The sequence below is a fragment of the Mixophyes fleayi genome, chromosome 3, assembly GCF_038048845.1.
Source record: "Mixophyes fleayi isolate aMixFle1 chromosome 3, aMixFle1.hap1, whole genome shotgun sequence".
Taxonomy (NCBI): Eukaryota; Metazoa; Chordata; class Amphibia; order Anura; family Limnodynastidae; genus Mixophyes; species Mixophyes fleayi.
In genome coordinates, this window is record NC_134404.1 from 214,767,278 (window position 1) to 214,787,356 (window position 20,079).

General features: G+C 38.6%; 1 protein-coding gene across 1 annotated transcript in view; it reads left to right on the forward strand.

Annotated features, from left to right (window-relative positions):
• TAGAP (T cell activation RhoGTPase activating protein) overlaps positions 1–20,079 on the forward strand; it is a 134,703-nt gene that overhangs the window by 100,292 nt on the left and 14,332 nt on the right. Inside the window, exon 4 of the mRNA XM_075203098.1 lies at positions 6,926–7,084. Within this exon, the coding sequence (XP_075059199.1) occupies positions 6,926–7,084 (159 nt within the window). The remainder of the gene's footprint in view (positions 1–6,925; positions 7,085–20,079) is intronic.

The following is a 20,079-nucleotide window of genomic DNA, read 5'->3' on the forward strand; positions in this document are numbered from 1 at the left end:
TACACAATATACGCTGCACAACTCCAAGCCCCAGAGCTGAATAAGTGTATCCTCAATTGACCAGATGTTGTCTGTGGGATTGGCTGCAATTTGGAGAATTGTTTAATTCCCATGGATTACAAAGCCTGAAGATTTCACTTTGAAATACCAAGTTAGAATATGTCCTCTTGGAAGTTTGAAGGTTTCCGTTTGGATTACGGATCTTGATGTCACCTTGGTTAATAGTAGAACAAGAAGTAAAGAACAATTATTTGTTAATAATGAAGTTTTGAAAGATGCAATATAGGGGAATTTTTATTTCAACAAAAATATATTTAACAATTTTGTGTATGTGTTTTATTGACATTTGCTAATGAATTGGTGAAATGGACTGTGAGAATGATGTAATGGAATGTGGGACCCTATGCTTGTTGACCCTTCCCCCTACTACTTTAGTCAAAACCCACTCAGACTGTTTAGCGCTGGAGGTGGTTAAGGATTTTATTTAATTTATTTGATATATTTCCATTTGTAGTGATTTCAGATCCATCCAAATGCCTTGGCCCAGCTAAGAACTCTCGAGGCTAAGCTAATTGGATGGAATTGGTAAAATATATATCATTTTTTATTTTTTTTATAAACACATTATAGATTACCTAGTGATTTATAGCTCCACAAAAGCTGAATAGACAAACGTTGCCTATAAAACAGACAACCTGTGGCTTTACAACTGTTGTAAAAAGCACTTTTTACATTTTCCACATAGGGCAGCAAATAAATTAGTGGCGTCCCTAATTTGTTCACTGCACTGTGCACTGTTCCATGCGCCAATCTTACGGAGCAGTAACTTTTTTTTTTGTTTGTTTTTGTTTTATTTTACTTTCTGTAGGCAGATCAGTCAAACAGAATGCAATTTGGACAATGTCACCTATCAAAACCACCCCTATAGAATTTGTAAAACCATATCTGACTATGAGTGCAAATAAATAACACAGCTATTAACATATTGCTGTGTTTTGTTCTTTGCAATCAATTTCATTGTAAAAAGACACACGTTTTTATATTTGCGTTTTTTAGTGCCTCTCTAAGAAACTGCATTGGAAACTTCAAAATAAAATGTGGTTTTGCAAGATCAAATTAAATTTTTCCCAGTCCAACTGAAAATGCATTTGCATAAGTGTTGTATTAGCCATCTGGTTGTTTGGCATCTGATTGCACAGTATTAGGTGTGCTATTTTGTGTATTTCAGTACACATTGCTAACCTTTGCTAGTTCCTGACACTGCTAATTTCTTCTTGCCCTAATCACTGTCTTGTATTTTAATTCGGTAGCTCACTATCTGGCCTCTTTTCCACAACATACTACTAGTTTAGTTATTTGGCATCCAGTTGCTGTATTTGTACTGACTTCAGTTGCAATAGTCTTTCAAAACTATACCCTCTATTTGGTGGTTTATCCTCCCATCATTGTACTGTACTGACAAATATCTTTTTAATGTAATACAGCTCCTTAACTGTTAGTAACAACAGCTTTATATGTATAGAACAGAAATGTCTGTAAGTGGCTATTGTCACCACACTTGGTTGAGGTTTGACTTTCTCACTTTCCTCCTACTTTAAACCAAGTGGGTGGTCTGTTCCAGAGCCATTGCGCCCCCCGATTACTCATGGCTTGGTATCAAAATGACATTGTGGAAAGTACATTTTCTGTATAGAGTACAAACATAATAAATGAAAAACTAATTATTACTAAAACTTTATATGTTTTTAACAATATGTATTTAACAACGAGCTGTGCTTTTTACTGCAAGTGAGAGATTACTGTACAGTGTAATATTGTATGAAAATATGATTATTGAAGGTAAATGTTTTGTAGGTGGCAGCTTGATATTTAATGTTCTATCTGTTGCTTAATCAGTGCTCCTGATACCTTGTGGATGGTGAATTGGATTGACCCAGTAATGGGAGAATTTCATAAAACTTCTATGTTCTACTAGTTTTGCTATCCTTGTATTATTTGCCTCAGTAGAAGAATGTAACTAGCGGTTTCCTTCTTTGAATTCCCAGCCAGCAAAGGATTAGTCTGTAAAATTAGATGGAAGCATAGAATTAAAGCACTATTAGTATATCAATTAGTATAGTACAATACAATTTAAATCAATTCTGAAATATATAATAGTGATGATTTTAAAATCTTATTGCTTATGTACAGTTCATCCTTACATACTTAATTGATATCACTCTGTGAGCGGCTGGAGGTGGAAAGAAAAGTATTGGTTCAAGTTGGATGTCAACGGTCCTTTAGCAGAGTGTCTGCCTCTAAATAACTAGTTTTCCTTCATTGCCATCAGTGTGAACACACTGCTACCTTTTCTGCTTTTGGCAGTCCTCATTCAAAGTCTGGAGGAAGAAGTAAATGGGCATTTTATCTCTGTGTGGCGCGGTTTTTTTGGACATGTGTATGGTTTCCGATGTTTAAATGTTATAAAACAGTAAAATATAAAATATCATATTTCTTTTTCATAGTACGGTATATGTATATTTCTAATTTTTGTTTAAAATAAAAATAAGGAGGCTGAAAAGGAGGAGCCTTATTATCTTTTTATTATTATAAAAGGGTCCACAGTGTTGTACATAACTTTATGTTTGTGGATTGAACAAACCCCAAAATTATATAAATACAATACAAAAAAATCATACACTAAACAAACAGCATTGTACATGGTAAGGCAGAACAACTACAGACTATGCAGTGAGCATGAAGGGGTAAGATGTATAGTACATAGAGGAAAACAGAGGAGAGATGAGGACAAAACAGGTAGTGTACGAGTGTGAAGCAAGTCTTTGCACAGGATCATGGACTTGAAACAGGATACTGGAGATGGGGGTTTAAAGACCAGGCAGAATGTGCATGAGGTACATAGGATAGTGTGGGTCGATAGACATGAGGAAAGAGGTCCCTGCTAATGAAAGCTTATGTTCTAGAGAGAAGGGGCAGACAGAAATATAAGGTGACACTGAGAAGGGGAGTAGGTGTGGAGATAAGTGAGCGGTAAACAAGGAGGACGAGTTAGGAAGGGGACAGGTAGGTTTTGATGAAAATAGGAGTTTTTAGTGCATGTTTGAAGTCTTGGAGACTAGAGGATAGTCTTAACATGTGGAAGTGCATACCAAAGGTGGGGTTCAGGTGAAGTCTTGGAGGAAGGAGAGGACAGAGCTTATCTGTGTGGAGGTGAGGCAGCAGTCCTTGGCAAAGTCGAGAGGGTGGGAGTGAATGTGGGTCAAAATGAGTTTGGAGATGAAGGGGAAGGGGGTGGAGAGAATTGGCTGAGGGCTTTGTAGGCGAGTGTAAGGCATTTGAACTGGATTCTGTAGAGGACATGGTGCCAGTATAGCAATTAGCAGTGATGGACAGCAGAAGTAGAGAATTGGGGTAGGAAAATATGTACGGCAGCGGCATTGAGGACAGACTCTAGTGGGGAGAGGTAAGCCAGATAGGTGGAGGTTACAGTTGCTTGGATTGGAGTTTTGGTTGCTTCCAGGATGATAAAGGGCCTGATCCTGGAGATGATACAAAAGTGGACTGAATTTGGGTAGTCTAGGAGAGGAAAGAGTTGATGATGACAAAAAAAACAACGGATTTGATAGACAGAAAATAGAGAACCTTATAGTAGACAGCCTTCTGAAATTAATAAACAATCATACTAGTGCATTCTTTCTATCTTTGTTCTAAGTTTGTTAGCTTCTGTTTGCATCTCTCAATTAAAAATAAAGAAAATAAACAATTTACAGGCTACCTAGCTACAACCACCTACCTCCCTAGCTGCTACTTGCTGTTGACAGCGGATTGTAAGATGAGCTGTGGGGGTGGAGGCAAAGGTCAAGTGGATGTTGGAGGTGGAATCCTCACAAGTTCTTCATTAATTTTTATGAATGTGAACATTACCACATTTTTGGTCAATAACTGATATGATGCAACTATTCTACCAGCAACACTGAATACACATACAACATGGACAAGAAAGACTTTCTGTGGCAAATTTTGAATAATTCCATGAAGACGCTTATTCTACAAGTATTTTAAGGGGTCCTTAAGGTGCAGAATTTGGTGGTTCATATTCTTTAAACAACAAAACATCTGCCTGATTCTCATCAATATTAATGTTTTTGGATTGTTGATTTTATCTTTCCCTGGGAGGCAGCATTGGTGACAGTACATTCATTACCATGAAGTTATAAACACAGACCCATTTCCCTTTCTTGCTGTAAGAATGAATAAAGAGTGTGTGTAAAACAGAATCTGTGTGTCTGTGTTTGGGGGCTCTGCACATCCCAGTGTTAGAAGATAGCAGTGTCACCTTTGGTAGCTTCAAAGGCCCCTGTGGTGAAATATATCCTGGCCTAGGATGGAGTTTTGACACCTGAATAGACTTTTAGGAACCGCTCAGCATGCGGTCTGGCTCAAAGAGACGATGTGCTGACTTACTGATTTGCAAATTAATTTAATTTAGGGATGTGCACCGGCCACTTTTGGTGTCTCATGTTTTGTGTTTTGAATTCAAATTTGCTTAAGGTTTTGGGTTCGGATTTGTTTCGCAAAACACCTGACGAAAGGTTTTGGTTCGGATTTAAGGTTTTGGATTCGGATTTATTTTGAAAAAAACATAAAAAGTGTTAAAATCAAGTTTTTTGGTTTATTTTCACTCCTACGCTATTATTAACCTCAATAACATTCAATAACAATCATTTCCACTAATTCCCAGTCTATTCTGAACACCTCACACCTCACAATATTGTTTTTAGTCCAAAACGTTTCACCGAGGTAGCTTTCTGGACTGCATAGTGCAGTGGTCCCGGTACACAATTTGGTACCGGGGCCACAATACCCCCGCCTTCAAATGGTCTGAATTCCACTGCACAGCTGCCTGCAGTAATATAGCAGTACCACTGGACTTATACTGCTGAATCAGTGAACTTTGTAATATAGCAGTACCACTGGAATTATACTGCTGAATCAGTGAACTTTGTAATATAGCAGTACCAATGGACTTATACTGCAGAATCAGTGAACTTTGTAATATAGCAGTACCAATGGACGTATACTGCAGAATCAGTGAACTTTGTAATATTGCAGTACCACTGGACTTATACTGCAGAATCAGTGAACTTTGTAATATAGCAGTACCACTGGACTTATACTGCTGAATCAGTGAACTTTGTAATATAGCAGTACCACTGGACTTATACTGCTGAATCAGTGAACTTTGTAATATTGCAGTACCAATGGACTTATACTGCAGAATCAGTGAATTTTGTAATATTGCAGTACCAATGGACTTATACTGCAGGATTGTTTTTGGATATTTTTTTTTAATTATTTTTTTTTATAATTAATTTTTTTTTATAACTTTTTTTAATTTTTTTTATAACTTGGGAATAATGGGGAAATAACAATGCCCTTAGAAGGACAGAGCACAGGACACAGCACCACTGGACTGAACAGGACACAGCACAGGACCCAGCAGCACCACTGAACTCAGAAGGACAGAGCACAGGACACAGCACCACTGGACTGAGCAGAACACAGCACAGCACAGCACAGCACAGCACAGAACTGCACAGCACAGCACAGCACAGCACGAGATATAGCAGGACAGAGGACCACCTAACACAACCTCCCTCTACCCTGATCAATGCCCGAGTGAAGATGGCGGCGGCTAGCGGGGAATTTATAGAATACGAGTATTGCGAGATCCGACAGCGGGATTATGACTCAGAGCCTCGGTTTCAGTTTTGCAATTGGCGGGAATACCCGGATCTGTCTCTGATCCGGCTCGGATCGGCAACGTTCGGGTGGGCTCGGATTTCAGATATCCGAGCCCGCTCATCTCTAATTTAATTGAATTTTAAAATCAATCAAATCGATTCACATCTCAATACTTAAGTAAAATTTAATTTATGTAAGTGAAATGTGTGTGCTTCTTTATCCTCACTAACATATTTCTCTTCAAACCACACATAATTAAAAAATTTTGACTTAATATGTTTCCCATAGATGTAAGTTCTAACCCAAGTCTGTCTTTGTTGCCACTGTCTCGATTTTGCAAATATTAGCCCTATTCTACATCTAGTCATTTGGAAGGTATTAAGTCCTTTGTGTACAACTAGCCCCGACCTCTATGGTACAAGCTCAAAGACATTGGGCCTGATTCATTAAGGAAATAAAAAAAATGACAAAACCATGTCATAATGTAATGGGTTTACTATTATGGGTTATTACTATTATTAATGGGTTTACTATTTAGTTTACTATTTTGCACATAAGTTAAATACTGGCTGTTTTTACATCTAACATACATGATGGCTTTTATTTTACCATGAAGTGTAAAGAAAAAAAAAAAGGGAACTTATTTCAAATGATTTTTTCATGTCATCATCATTAAGATACAGTTAATTTTTTTTGCTGCAATATATGAAAAACATTTTGTCGTATTTATATTGCACAAACAATAACAGACAATGGGCAGGGCGTGTTCTATTCTTTTCCATGTTTAGGCAATGTTAGTTTTTGGGGTTTTTTATAAAATTGTTATGCTCTGTCTCCAAGCTTTAGTATAGGGATCTATGATTATTATGTTGAGATCAGGTGGCACGAAGCTTACAATATTGCTAATAGCACAAATCTGAGATAAGCTAAAAGCACTTGTGCATACAAGCCCCATATACATATATTTAATTTTTATGTGGAACAAATACTCAGAAAATATTACATCTTTATAATAATTATTAAAGAACTGGGTAGGTGTTTAGGTTCAATAAGGCCTTTTACTCAAGGACACCTACATTATACCAGGTCTGATATATACGCCAAGATACTGTTTGCAATCCTATATACAGGATCCATGCTAGATATGGTGAAAATGAATCGTGTGCTTTCTGTTTTTCAGATCCGGCACCAGTTTCAGATTAAAACATCGGGTGGAACTCTCACAGATGATTGTGTTGTCATGTGAGGAAGATGATGAAGCTTCATGTGCTTTCCACAGCTCTCCTAACAATGCTCTTATTTTGATATGGCCCTACAATGGCTGTATTGCATCTTTCCGGTGGGTGAGACAAAGGCAATCTCATTTCAGGTCAATAGTGAAAGATACAGTCCTTATTGGAGATCCCCATTGATAATTATTGGTGGTCCACATGAGACTATTCCAGTATGGTTCAAGTAACAGCAGTTACACTCATTATCCATTCAAACATGTGCAATATAAAATGTAGTCAGCTCTATGATATGGCAGAGCAATCTACAGGACAACAATTATGTTTTACTGAACCTCAAAATCAGTCATTCATAACGAATGAATCCAGGATTCTAATTGCCATCCCTGATCCTGATGTAAGAACAGTTTGAAAATGCTTCTCAGTTCTGGAAAGAAAATCTGACGCTGCCCAGTGGCGGATCCAGGGGGGGGGGCGATCGGGGCCCTAGCAGGCACTTGCTGCCGACAGCTACACACTGTGCAGGTCCGTTCAGCAGTGACAGTGTGCTGCCCGGCTGCTCTGATTGTGTTTTAAACACAATCAGAGCAGTGGGACAGCACACTGTCACTGCTGAACGGACCTGCACATACTGTGCAGCCGCCGGCAGCCTTAGAAGTCGGAAAGGGGGCGGGGCCTAAATCCCCCCCCCCTACATCGCCCGGGGTATAGTAATTTCCTAGATCCGCCCCTGACGCTGACGTTATGTGATGCACAATGGGTTGGCTGTATCAAGACTCTAAAAATATCCCATGATTACAAGAATGTAAACTAGAATATTATTTTAATAGCTTATCAACGGAGTAACAGGGTAACTGACAATAAATTAGTCAGTGGTACTATTTCAATTTTAGTTCCACTTAGAACAGTGATAGGCAATCTTATACAAATCGGGGGCGCAAAGTGCAGCCCTCTAACCTTCAAAAGGGTCACATATTACATATACATATATATATGTGTGTGTCTATATATATAATATATATATATATATATATATATATATATATATATATATATATATATATATAATATTATGACAAGCTATAAGAAAACAAATCTGACGACAAAGCAAGAAGGGGCTGGGAGCAACAGGTGAAGGCTCGGAGGGCCGCATGTGGCCGCAAGGCCACCGGTTGCCCATCACAGACTTAGAATATACTTAATGAAACCTGGACAATCCCTTTAGTTATATAATATAATTTATATGTAATACATGTTTGCGACCTATTCACATTTGACGTATTTGGTAACATATAAAGAAAGCAATGTTTCTGAATTTTTTATTAGTAAAAGCCTATGGCTAAATTTCAAATTAATAGGGAAAAAGGATAGTATTTTCTTCCCCTGTTGTTTTTTTTTTTTATTCAGGTTAATTAATTAATATCTGTCAATGAACCAAATTGACATCTATGCATGTTGGCATAGTGCAGATATTACACAATTGAGACCAGTGACATAATGTGTATGCACTAATGTACCTGCTCTGTGCTATGTAAAATAAACCCTTAGTAGATAAATTACTTGACAAATGGCATTTAGTATCTACTTCTTTTATAGTAAAATTTGCTCAATTGAATGTTGATGTAAATTCTCTTTAATTGAGTGAACTTTGCTCACTGGCTTTTTTTTATAGTGCGGAGTAAATCCAGTTACAAGGTGTAATTTTTGCACAGTCCAGTATAAAGATAGAAAGCTCAAATAGATGAATTGTATATATTTAAGCACAGTGGGACTGATATCCCAAATTGTTGAATAAGAAGTATGATGGCAGTCCGCAAAAGTTAACACTTACCTATATAGTTTTCTCAGTTTATTAGATTGTGCTCACGCTTTTTTGGTATAATGTAGACATTTTTTACATCTGACATCTGCACCATTTACAGTGCAATATTTACTAGGTGTTCATTGGACATCTTTATATGAACTGTGCCTCCAGTATTATTTTCATATTAATTATCAGCATTTTATCTTTTTATTTTTGTATTTTACATATGTATTCTTGTTTTTGTTACATTTCTTTCTTGTTTTTTGATGTATAGATTAACTATATATTTTTTTTCTTGATTTGTACTCTTTCAATACATTGTTCATCAATTGCCTATTACTATAGGCATTGTATTTGATTATAAATGTATTTACTTACTAGATCACTGTGACACTTCTCCTGGCCACCTCCACAAACTTTTGTGCCTTGTGGCTAGATTTACTAAGCTGCAGGCTTGAAAAAGTGGGGATGTTGCCTATAGCAACCAATCAGATTCTAGCTTTCATTTATTTAGTACCTTCTACAAAATGACAGCTAGAATCTGATTGGTTGCTATAGGCAACATCCCCACTTTTTCAAACCCGCAGCTTAGTAAATCTAGCCCTTGGTGTTTTTCTTAAAGTCTGTCATAACGCCTGATTCCCAAGTACAATGTATCAATAACACGTAAACATATCATATGTAATATGCATGAACAATCTAAAGCACATTACTGCAACTTCAATATAATGTATACAACAAAAAAACAATCTTTCCCAAGTCACCATTTCCACATAAGCTATTTACTTCAAACACAATTATCTATGATTTCCATGTTCAGTAATCACGGTATTTGTTCACACTCTTATATTGAAGCCAGTACTCTGTTTAAATCCACGTGTTGAAGTAGGAAGGAATGAGTAGAGAAATAGTTGTATGTGAGTCTTTCTGAATCCATACCAATAAGTGTGAGAGACTGTGTAAAAAGCTTCTGATAAAGAAATTGACCATCAAAAAGGCCACATTCAGATTTTGTTTTAAGAGACGTTAATTACAAATGCCTCTGTAGGTGTGGTGGCCGAGTATGATGGGATTTCCTTCCCTTACCTTGTCCTCCAGACACGAGTCAGGTTCCTTTTTGGTCGGACATCCGGTGGTCAGGAGATAAATACTTCAATGAGAGGGACAAGGATTGGTCAAATAACTTGGGTTTATTAATAATGCGGTAAAGATAATTTTGGTAAGCAACCGCGCCACTGACCCCTTCAACTCAATGGTAATGACAAAATATTAATTTGATCAACATAGAGCACAATAGCATTTAACATATAATAACAATAAATCAATTTTCAGGTAAATCACTTAACATTAATATTCAACTGAAACAGTTGGTGCACCAATATTATCTTGGTAACGTTACCATATTTTACACTCAGTCCTGGGTTGAACTGTGCACTGGAATTTAGTAGAAGTGCTGCACGTGGTTGGGGCCCATAAATTAATTTTTCACGCCAAATAAATTGATGATCTTTTGTATTGCACAGTCTCTTTTGTGTGTATTCACAGACCTCTCTATTTTCTCTCCTCTCACACTGTTCTCAGTACATAGCTCAGTCTGTTTGGTGTGATGTCACAGATCTCTATACTGCTTATTTGTTTTCAGTACTTTCCTTTTTACTCACACCTCTCTTTGGCTCACTTCTTATCTTCTTACACTAACTTCACTTTTAATCTGCTTATATTTCACTTTGTCCGATTTTCATTCTGTTCCTATTTTTCTCTCTCAGTCTATGCAGACACAGGGATCTCTCCCCTTCAGAGGTCTAGAACTTTCCTCTTCCCACTGCCTTCTGGGAGTTCACAGTTATTACCAAACTCAGTGGACTTGTTGCTATGACACACACTCCTCCTTCCTGTTACTCCCGGCAACCACCAACCACTCCCAACTGTCACTTCTCCCTAAAGAAAAATTTTTATTATTTTTTTTAAATCTTTATAAACACTTTTAACAATTAACAAATTAAATTAACAAATTAAAAACATATAGATACACCCCAGGGTACTCAGATTTTTTGGGGCACCACATAGGCATAGCCCCTGTACAGGATGTGAGCCAGGGTTATTCAGATGAACCCAAAAGGTCTTTAGTCTAAAACTCGTCTAACAACTCTCAGTTTGGACAAAGATTAGTATCATGCCATATAAGGTGGAGGAGGAGAATAATGTGCAAGGACTTGTGTGAATGTCTGGATAAAATATGAAATATTATAATCCTTTTCATCAATATCGAGATTATCGTTGAATTGCATCTGCTTAAACTTGGAGTGGCGTATTGTGGATGGGCAGTTGCAGGCAAGCATAGGCCAAGTAAAGTACGGGAGTATTCACGCAGTTGCGCTACAATTAGACATGGATACCAGGGCCAGATTACCCACCAAGTGGTGCAGACTGTTATCTAGGCTGCGTGGGCTCTAGGGTGCCTGCAAGCCAAATGCTGTCATCCATCTCATTTACATTTTATTCAATTTTTTATTTGTAATAAAATATTGCCTTATACGCAGGCAGCACCCAGATTCTGATGTGACCTTTGCAGTATACACACAAGTGTCTGTACAATCAATCTGTTCTCTGTGTCTATGTACTGCTACCCATTTCACATAGAAAAACGTATGTTGAGATCGCATGAATCTGAATTTGGTTAGAACTACGCATGGGTTCCGTGCTCCTTTTTTGAATGCAACTTGTGTGCTAGTTGTATTCAGACTTAAATCAGGCTCTAGATGCACAAATGCATTCCTAAGTGATACCTTATGACAATAGCAGACAGGTTGGGCAGTGATACATGTTTGGCATACATTCCTTCAACCTTGCCAGTTCACTGCGTTTTTGGGGCTATGCAAGTATATAAGTATGGCAGTCTGGGCTCCTAGGAAAAAGTCTTTAAATTGATCCCTGAATCCAGGTATTTTATTTACTATTTCAAATATCTTGCGACTGCATTTACTACATCTATGAATTAATCATTGTTATATTAACTGAGATTGTTTTCTGCTCTAACTGGCTGTGTTTGTTACTATATTGTATTAATATAGTGTATTAATTCATTATTGTGCATTCCACACCTTTTCCTAATTATTTTTTTCCCTAGCAATTATCAGTATATATAACTTCTACTGTGGCTTAGATAATAAGTCCCATCTTCCTTTAGGTGAAATATTGCTTAGGATATTTGTATATCTGTAAAAATAAGTTACTCTTGGTCTTGCAGTGATATCTTGGTCATCTACTTCTCACTTTTACTTTCCACGGTTCTGCAACCAAGTGACAAGTTTTATTTTAAAGTAGTACATCCCATGTTTTCTATGGTCATACCAACTGCAGTGAATCATACATTTGTGTCATGTGAACACAGAAGAATGCACTATATATCCACATTTATCTCTTCCTCTTTCACTCTGCTTTTAAAACACTTCATATTGGGACATCTTCCTTTTCACAAACTGTCACATTTATTAACCGTATAATCATCTGACAAGTAACACATATTTTTACACAATTTAAGAGAATTGTTGTCCTGTACTTTAATTTTGTTTTATGTTAAAAATGTTGTCTGGATTATACTTTAAATTCGATCACGGTAAGGGTACTTTATATATTTGTGAATATTACAAAATGCCACTTCTAGTTGAATGAATTTGAACTCTGGAATTGTTGTGGTCCATGGATTGCAAAATACTTATGTGCAGTAACTTGTGTAACATAAATGTGCCACTTTTTGGCCCTCTGGTAGTACACGTTCATTTTTCTTTCTTTTAAAAAAAATAAAATCTTCAAACAGACGTTTGTGAACTTTACAGCAGGTCTGCTCCTATGGGCCTGATTGCTACAATTCGCACTGCAACTAGTTTACACTAGGCTGACTTATAAATGGAAAAACAAACAAGGACTACCCATAACCAATCAATTGATTAATTAGGAGTCATAAGTAACTGAAAGTACTGTGAATATTTATGTTTTACATTTATTATAAAAATGGATCAAACAGGGTGCAATACTGGCAATTACCCCTGCAGTGCAGTATATAGCGGGTTATTCATGCTTAACATGGACAATGACCATCTTTGCAAACCAAGTGGGTTCTTTGAACACAAATCAAAGGCCTGGATGGTTCTCCAGTGACACTACTCTGTAATGTTCTGCACATCTTTTATGCTTTGACATCACTTCTGTTCTCGCTCCCCAGGCGTGCTGGGAAGTGTAATTTACAGCACCCGAAACAGTGGAACCCCCAGGACCCAACCATCATAAACCAATAAATGATAGGTCTGGAGGTTACATACTTTAACAGGTTGCTAGAAACACATTAATATAAAAATACATGCATGGGGTGGAAACATATATGGAAATGTTTTCAACTTTAAGTGAAAAAGGAAATAAATTTTGCCTGTAAAATTGACACCCACATAGACATGCTCACTGAAAGTTTTTTCCTATGTAGTCACTGTGTGGAGCACATGTAAATAATGTAATGAGGAGAGGATTATCAGGGATAGTACTGCCTAGATTTACACAAACTGGCCACCTATCGATTGTCAAGTTCACCAGAATTTAGAAAATCAAGCTATATTTCAGAAAGTCGAACAGGTTTGACTATGTTCAATCTAAGTTGATGATAATCGAACTGGTTTGCAAATGAGCAAGTCAGTTCATACTTATGTTCAAGCGCTTAGCACATACTGAATCAGCTCAAGCATGGTCAACATTTGACACTTTTTTTTTTTTTAAATTAAGAACAGCAAAACCTTGATAGTGAACGGAGAACCTAGAAAAGCAACGTTCAACGTCAATACCCTTAGATGTTCAATTTGAAGAAACTGCATTGTTTTAATGTCTCCTTTCATGCATTTCAAGTCATTTTCGTACAGGGGAGGGCTGGTACAGGGGTCAGATGCCCCCTGGGCTGGACAGAAGAAAAACTATTTTGGGTCGGTGCAGGGACTGACCCAAATCTCTATTACTTGGTGACTGGCCCCTCCTACGGGACCAGCCACCTTTCATATTGGCTGTGGATCATTCAGATCCGTCAGATCCGTCCCCCTTCCCTCCACTATGTGTGACCTATCTGTGAGAGCCCAGGTGTCACATGGGACATGCATCACGTGTTTGTGGGGTGGTATGTTAATATAATGCGTGTGTAATGGGAAGGGGAAATATGTTAATATAATGTGTGTGATGGGGGTATGTTAATTTTAATGTATGTGTGTGTGTAGGTATGTTAATATAATGTGAAAGTAATTGGAGGTGGGTATGTTAACATAATGTGTGTATGAGGGGGGGAGTATGTTAATATAATGTGTGTGAGGTGTATGATAGTATAATGTGTGTGTGAGAGAGGAAGGAGTAGGGTATTATAATGTACGTGTGTGAGAATGGGGAGTATGGTAATATTATATGTGAGGGAAGGGGGTGTGTTAATATAGTGTGGGAGGAAAGCAATTTAATGGTGGAGTGCAGGTGTGGGCTAATTATTTAATGGGTACAATTTTATTTGTGGGATGATGGTGGGACAATGTATTTATTTTTATTTATTTTTTAATTTAATAGTGGGGTCTATTAATTTAAGGTTAGATGATGGGGCCTTTAATTTAATGCTGGAGTGATTTGGGGTTATTAATTGAATGTGGGGCTGAGTTTGGGTAGGAGGGCTATTTATTAAATGTGAATATTAATTATTTAATGCAGGGGATGGTTGTGGGAAATGGTTATATTTATTAAACATAAATGCTATTCAATTTATTACTGGGGCTGTTTGGAGGGAGGGAAATAGGTTTATATATGAAATGGGAATACTGTCCATTTAATGTTGGGGCTGATGGAGAGAAATAGGTATATTTATTAAATGTGTTTGCTATTAATTTAATGTCAGGGCTGGTTGGTGTGGAATAGACCTATTTAGCAAATGTGAATATTATTTTAATGTTGGGGGTAGAGGGAGGCCTATTGATAAAACGAAGGTACTACTGATTTAACACCTGGGGGTAAATATATCATGCAGCGAGTTTCCGGCGGGTTTGAAAAGTGGAGATGTTGCCTATAATAGACAATCAGATTCTAGCTATCATTTTGTAGAATGTACTAAATTAATGATAATTAGAATCTGATTGGTTGCTATAGGCAACATCTCTACTTTCCAATCCCAGCAGAAACTTGTAGGGATGGTTGGAGTTTTCTAAATTTCATGTACCCATTTTTTTTTCCAAATAGGGCATCCAAAATTCCAGCATCCAGACAAGCAGCAAATGAGCTAAAGAAATCAGGAGAGACAGGTGGGGAAAGCGACAAGAAAAGGTAGGAGAGAGCAGGACAGTTTGCTAACTGTCCTGAATCAGGTGGGGCAGTCCCGAATTATGGGTGACTGTCTCACAGTCTGACCAAATCTCACTCAGGATTTGGTCCGACTGCAAGAACAGTTGGGAGGTATGTCCCCATTCACAGTATACTGCTTATGTGCACACAGTATTGCCTGTGTTTTTGTCTAAATTGGTAACCATGTTACATCATAGGGTCCCCCCTGTCTTAAGTGCCATGGGCCTACCAGAGCCTCCTTTTTTTCTTGCATTATTTATTTTCATTTAAGATTTATCATTTATAATAATAAAGTATTGCTGGTTTAAGCAACACTAAAATAGCCTCTATTTATATAAGGATGGGCTGCTACTTATGGGCCAGTGGTGCGTTCTTGCCCCCGGGCTAAAGTCTGCCACCCAGCCCCTGCCTTTGTATGTTATGCATGTTACCCTTACTTAACTAAAATAACCACATGGATACGTTATGGCAAAAAGGTCTCTGTTTTATTAATAACCAAATATCTAATGCGTATGTATATGCATATATATGTTGGCGGCAAGAGCAAACCAGTCGGCTAAACAACCATTCTTTAAACCAAAACAGTGGAATACCAAGTTTGCATTACCACTGGACCCAGGCATACGTGTCAGCGTGACTACTTCCCGTTTGGACTCAACATTGACGTGCAGACACAAAGCAAGTCAAGGGACGCTCCACACAAAAGAACCAAGAGTCATGTCACTTCGAAAGAGGCAGTGACGTGCAGCTAATCAGGTCAAACACTGTTATGATTAGTCGCCCACTGCACTGCTCTCCCTCCCACTTTGCCTCCTCTGCAACGGAAGAACAAATGGTTAAAACAATACAAGTAACTACCATCTGAAAATACTTTTTTACTAATCAAACATTTTGTATATTTTAAAAAAATAAGAAATACTGAGTTTAATGCAAACCTTGAATGGTAAACCTCAAACTCTAACATTGTACATAAAACGCGATTGGTGAACACATGCTCAAATGGCTACAAAATCCTGAACAGTGACTGCAAGCTGCAAATTTCAAGCCACAAATTTAAATTGGGATCTGTTGAAAATTGTACAATAAACATGGCCATCAAACTGTTCAAAATTTTCTACCATCTCTACTGAATTGCTGCCAAGAAATAGGTAATTTTCAAATGGAATACAGTTTATTTTAGGAATAGAGCTCCATATTTTTGAACAACTCTTATCCAGAAACCCTAATTACCTTTATAAACTAAGTATAATTAGGTTATGATCAGCAATAAGGAGAAGTTAGCACAAACTCTCAGCAATAATTATCTTTAAGACTGATGTAAATACTCTAGTGTATCTCAAGCCATTCCACAAACAAATCACTTCCCTATTTCTGTAAATTTAGCATTTCTATGAAAGCACATGGATTAAAACAGAGAAATCTAGTGTGACAAAGTGTAATACAGGCAGCATCATCAGTGTCGGACTGACCTGGTGGGGTTCCAGGGAAATATCCGGTAGGCCCCACTGTCTAATGGCCCCACCCCCTTTTGATAGGGGGCGTGGGCATAATGTGAATACCAGGGCTGTCACGGAGAGGTAAGTGTAGTAGCAGCCTGTGCTGCTGATAAAGCAGAGGAGAGTCCTGCTCAGGCAGAAACTCCTCACTGTCTCCCATCACCCCCTCTGCTATGCTCTGATTGGCTGAGTGACTGTCAGCCAATCAGAGCAGACACGCCCCCTACCCACACTGCCATGGAAAGCAGGAAAGGGAAGCTTGTGTATCTGTATGTATAAGAGATGGGGGGTGTCAGTGTGTATGATAAATGTATTAGTGTGTGTGTCTGTGTGTATGAGAAATTAATTTGTGAGTGTGTGGGCAATGGGGCTTGTGGCAATGTAATGGGGTGAGTGCAGGGTGGCTTGTTATAAGTGAAATGGGAGTGAGGGCAGGGGGGCTTGTGGTAATATAATGTGGGTGTGAGGTAGGTGGTGACTAATGTGTGCAATTTTTTTTGTGATGGTGGGCCAATTTATTTAATAGTGGGGCCTATTAATTTAAGATGAGGTGGCGGGACCTTTAATGCTGGGGTGGTTTGGGGCTATTAATTGAATATGGGGTTAAGTTTGGGCAGGAGGGCTATTTATTAAATGTGAATTATTTAATGTCAGGGTGGAAAATGGTTATATATATTAAACATAAACGCTATTTTTTGGTAGGCCTGTTTGGAGGTAGGGAAATAGGTTTATTTATTAAATGCGGATAATATTATTTTAACGCCGGGGCTGGTTGGACTTTTCTAAATGTCCCCACCTACATAGAAAAGGGCAGGGGCAGATGGGGAACTTAAAGTGGACCTGGAAAAAAAAAGTCTGAAAGTAGCATTATGTAGACTGGCCAAATAAATGTTAGGTGGGGCCCAATATGTATGATATTCTGAGACAAGGTGCCCTTCTGCTTGTAAATGTGTGTTTTGTGTGTATTTTTGTCTTTCTTTAGGGCACTGTCCCGCTGTCCTGAAACTCAGGACTTCTGTTCTGCCTGCCGGGAGATATGTCACACTTCTTTGAGCAGGCAGTTTACACTTCTGTCGATGGTGTATGCAACAATGCAAGTTTTTAGCTGTAGGGGAGTGGCCTAGTGCTTTTCACACTCAAATGCACCCTTTAAATGTGAGAGCTATTGATTTAACATTGTGATTGGTTGGGGACGGGGGCTAGAGTGTGCCCTCATTGCTAGGCTTTCCATATTTAATGTACATAACCCTTCTTCAAAACAGGACACCAACAGTCCAGGGTCCAGACATCAACTGAGCTTAAGACATCAGCAGCAGCAGGTAGTGAACGCTGTAAGAACAGGTAGGAGAGAGCAGGACAATCTACCAACTGTTCTGATTCTAGTGGGGCAAGACTTTGTCCGGATCTAAGGGGTGGGGCCTAGACTATGCACCCTTTATGTACACTGCATTCTTTATATACTACACTATGCCACTAGCTATGCCCTTCATGTGCTGACCACTCCCCCACTAGTGTCTGGTCTAACCTCTATGGTGGCTGGCCACACCCCTTCTGGTGGGCATCTACCGTTGCAGTCCCCCTGTGGGCCCTTCATGCCCCAGTCCAACACTGAGCATCGTGATATAACGCAATCCACTGCCACTAAGGGACATAAGGAACAGTAAATAAAAACCAGCTGCTGCTGCACCAATGATGCGCACAAAAAAAGACTTATTTTATATATGTAAATATGTATTGTGACAATTGGGATACTTTGCCACCTTCTACTAGAGGAAAGAGTGGCGGTTTCCCTGGGAAACCGCAGCCTATAGGTGCAGAGAGGGTTAAATCTGCACGAACACCAGGGCCGGATTAACCCGAGGTCTAACTGGCCTACAGCCCAGAGGCTCTGGGCATCCAGGGGGCCTTTGAAAGTGCTCAGCAGCATTATTGATTGGTGCGGGGGGACGCCCCTTGCCCCTGAGCCTGTCACTGTGGTTTTTTCCCCGGCACTCAGTAATCTCCTTACTGAGGAGATCTCGTGAGAGTGAGATGAGTCACTGTAGTTTGCGGAAGGACTACAGTGACAGGGGGCAGCGGGCGGCTCACGGGGGGGGCTCACAGTGGGAGACGGCTCATGGGGGCGGGCCTAAGGGGGAAATGGAGACCTCCCTAAGCCCAGTGACCTCCATTCCCTTAATCAAGCCCTGACGAACACAAACACACACACACACACACGCACAGCACGGGAGACCAGGTGGAGCACCTGGGTCTAGGCAATCAAGGAATCAGCTAAAGTAGTGCTGGAGAGGGGGCATAAATAGCTAGCTTAATCTGTGTATGGGAGACTGGTGCCAACAAGTGGCCAGTGACTAGTTAGGGTCCTATCTGTGATAGCCAGTGTTTAGGGCTACGGGACTATATTTATTTCTGTGAATGTTTTTTTTAATTGCTGAAGACACTGCCAAGACTGTTTATCCATCCTGACAAGTGAATAAACATTAAGTGGCTCAGCTGAAACCTGTGTGAGGAGCCATCTGTTTGCACGCTTTTCACGGTATATATTTGTTTGTGTGTGTGTGTTTCTTGGTGAATATCTTCCACAGCTCTCAAAGTAAATCTGCTAAGTCTTGCAAAGTTATTTAGTATTGAAAAAGTAAGCTATTAGTCCACATGGCGAGAGAGCAATAATATTGAAAACATTTTTTGATTCTAAACAATTGTTTGATTGCTAGAAGGAAACCTCTCGACAACACGACAAAGCAACAAATCTTGTTTTTTAAATAGCCTTTTTGGTCTGTTTACCAAATAAATTGGTAATATGTAAAAACTGCTACACATTATAAATCGGACCCGCGCAACGCTGGGTGACCCTGCTTGTGTGCAAATACATGTCCCTAGAAAACTTTATTATTATTAGTTAGATGGACCTAGTCGGATCCTGAATTTACACTTTCCGCAATTTACATGTTATTTTTTTCATAGTCTCTAGAAATACTAATACTTTTTAAATTGGCCAATTTCACATTTTATGCTACATTTTTTTGCATTTTACACAATCCTCACATCCTAGGGTGAGGGTTTTATATTTTTGCTCATTTAGCTCTACTTTAAGATATGGTTTTTCAGGGAAAGTCCACAGTGCATGAAATATTTTAAATGCTGGAAAACTGTTTAACCACATTATCCAGTGTGGTCAATTGTAAATTGCCTTAAGGTACTTCCCTTATTTTATTTGAAGTTTATGGTGTTTTCAGATGCTCTCTCATTTTACATTTTTCCAGATTTTACACCAATTTTACTGGTCCGTTAAGAAGCATAAAATGTGGGGTCGAATGTATTTAGGCAGGTTCTATATTAGCCAATACAATATTTGTTTGCCCTAATGTTCAATATAGTCAAGAGAATTTACAGTAATATCCAAAAGAAACTAATTCATGACCTGATTTAGCGTTTGACATAAGTCCCATTTTTCTGGCTA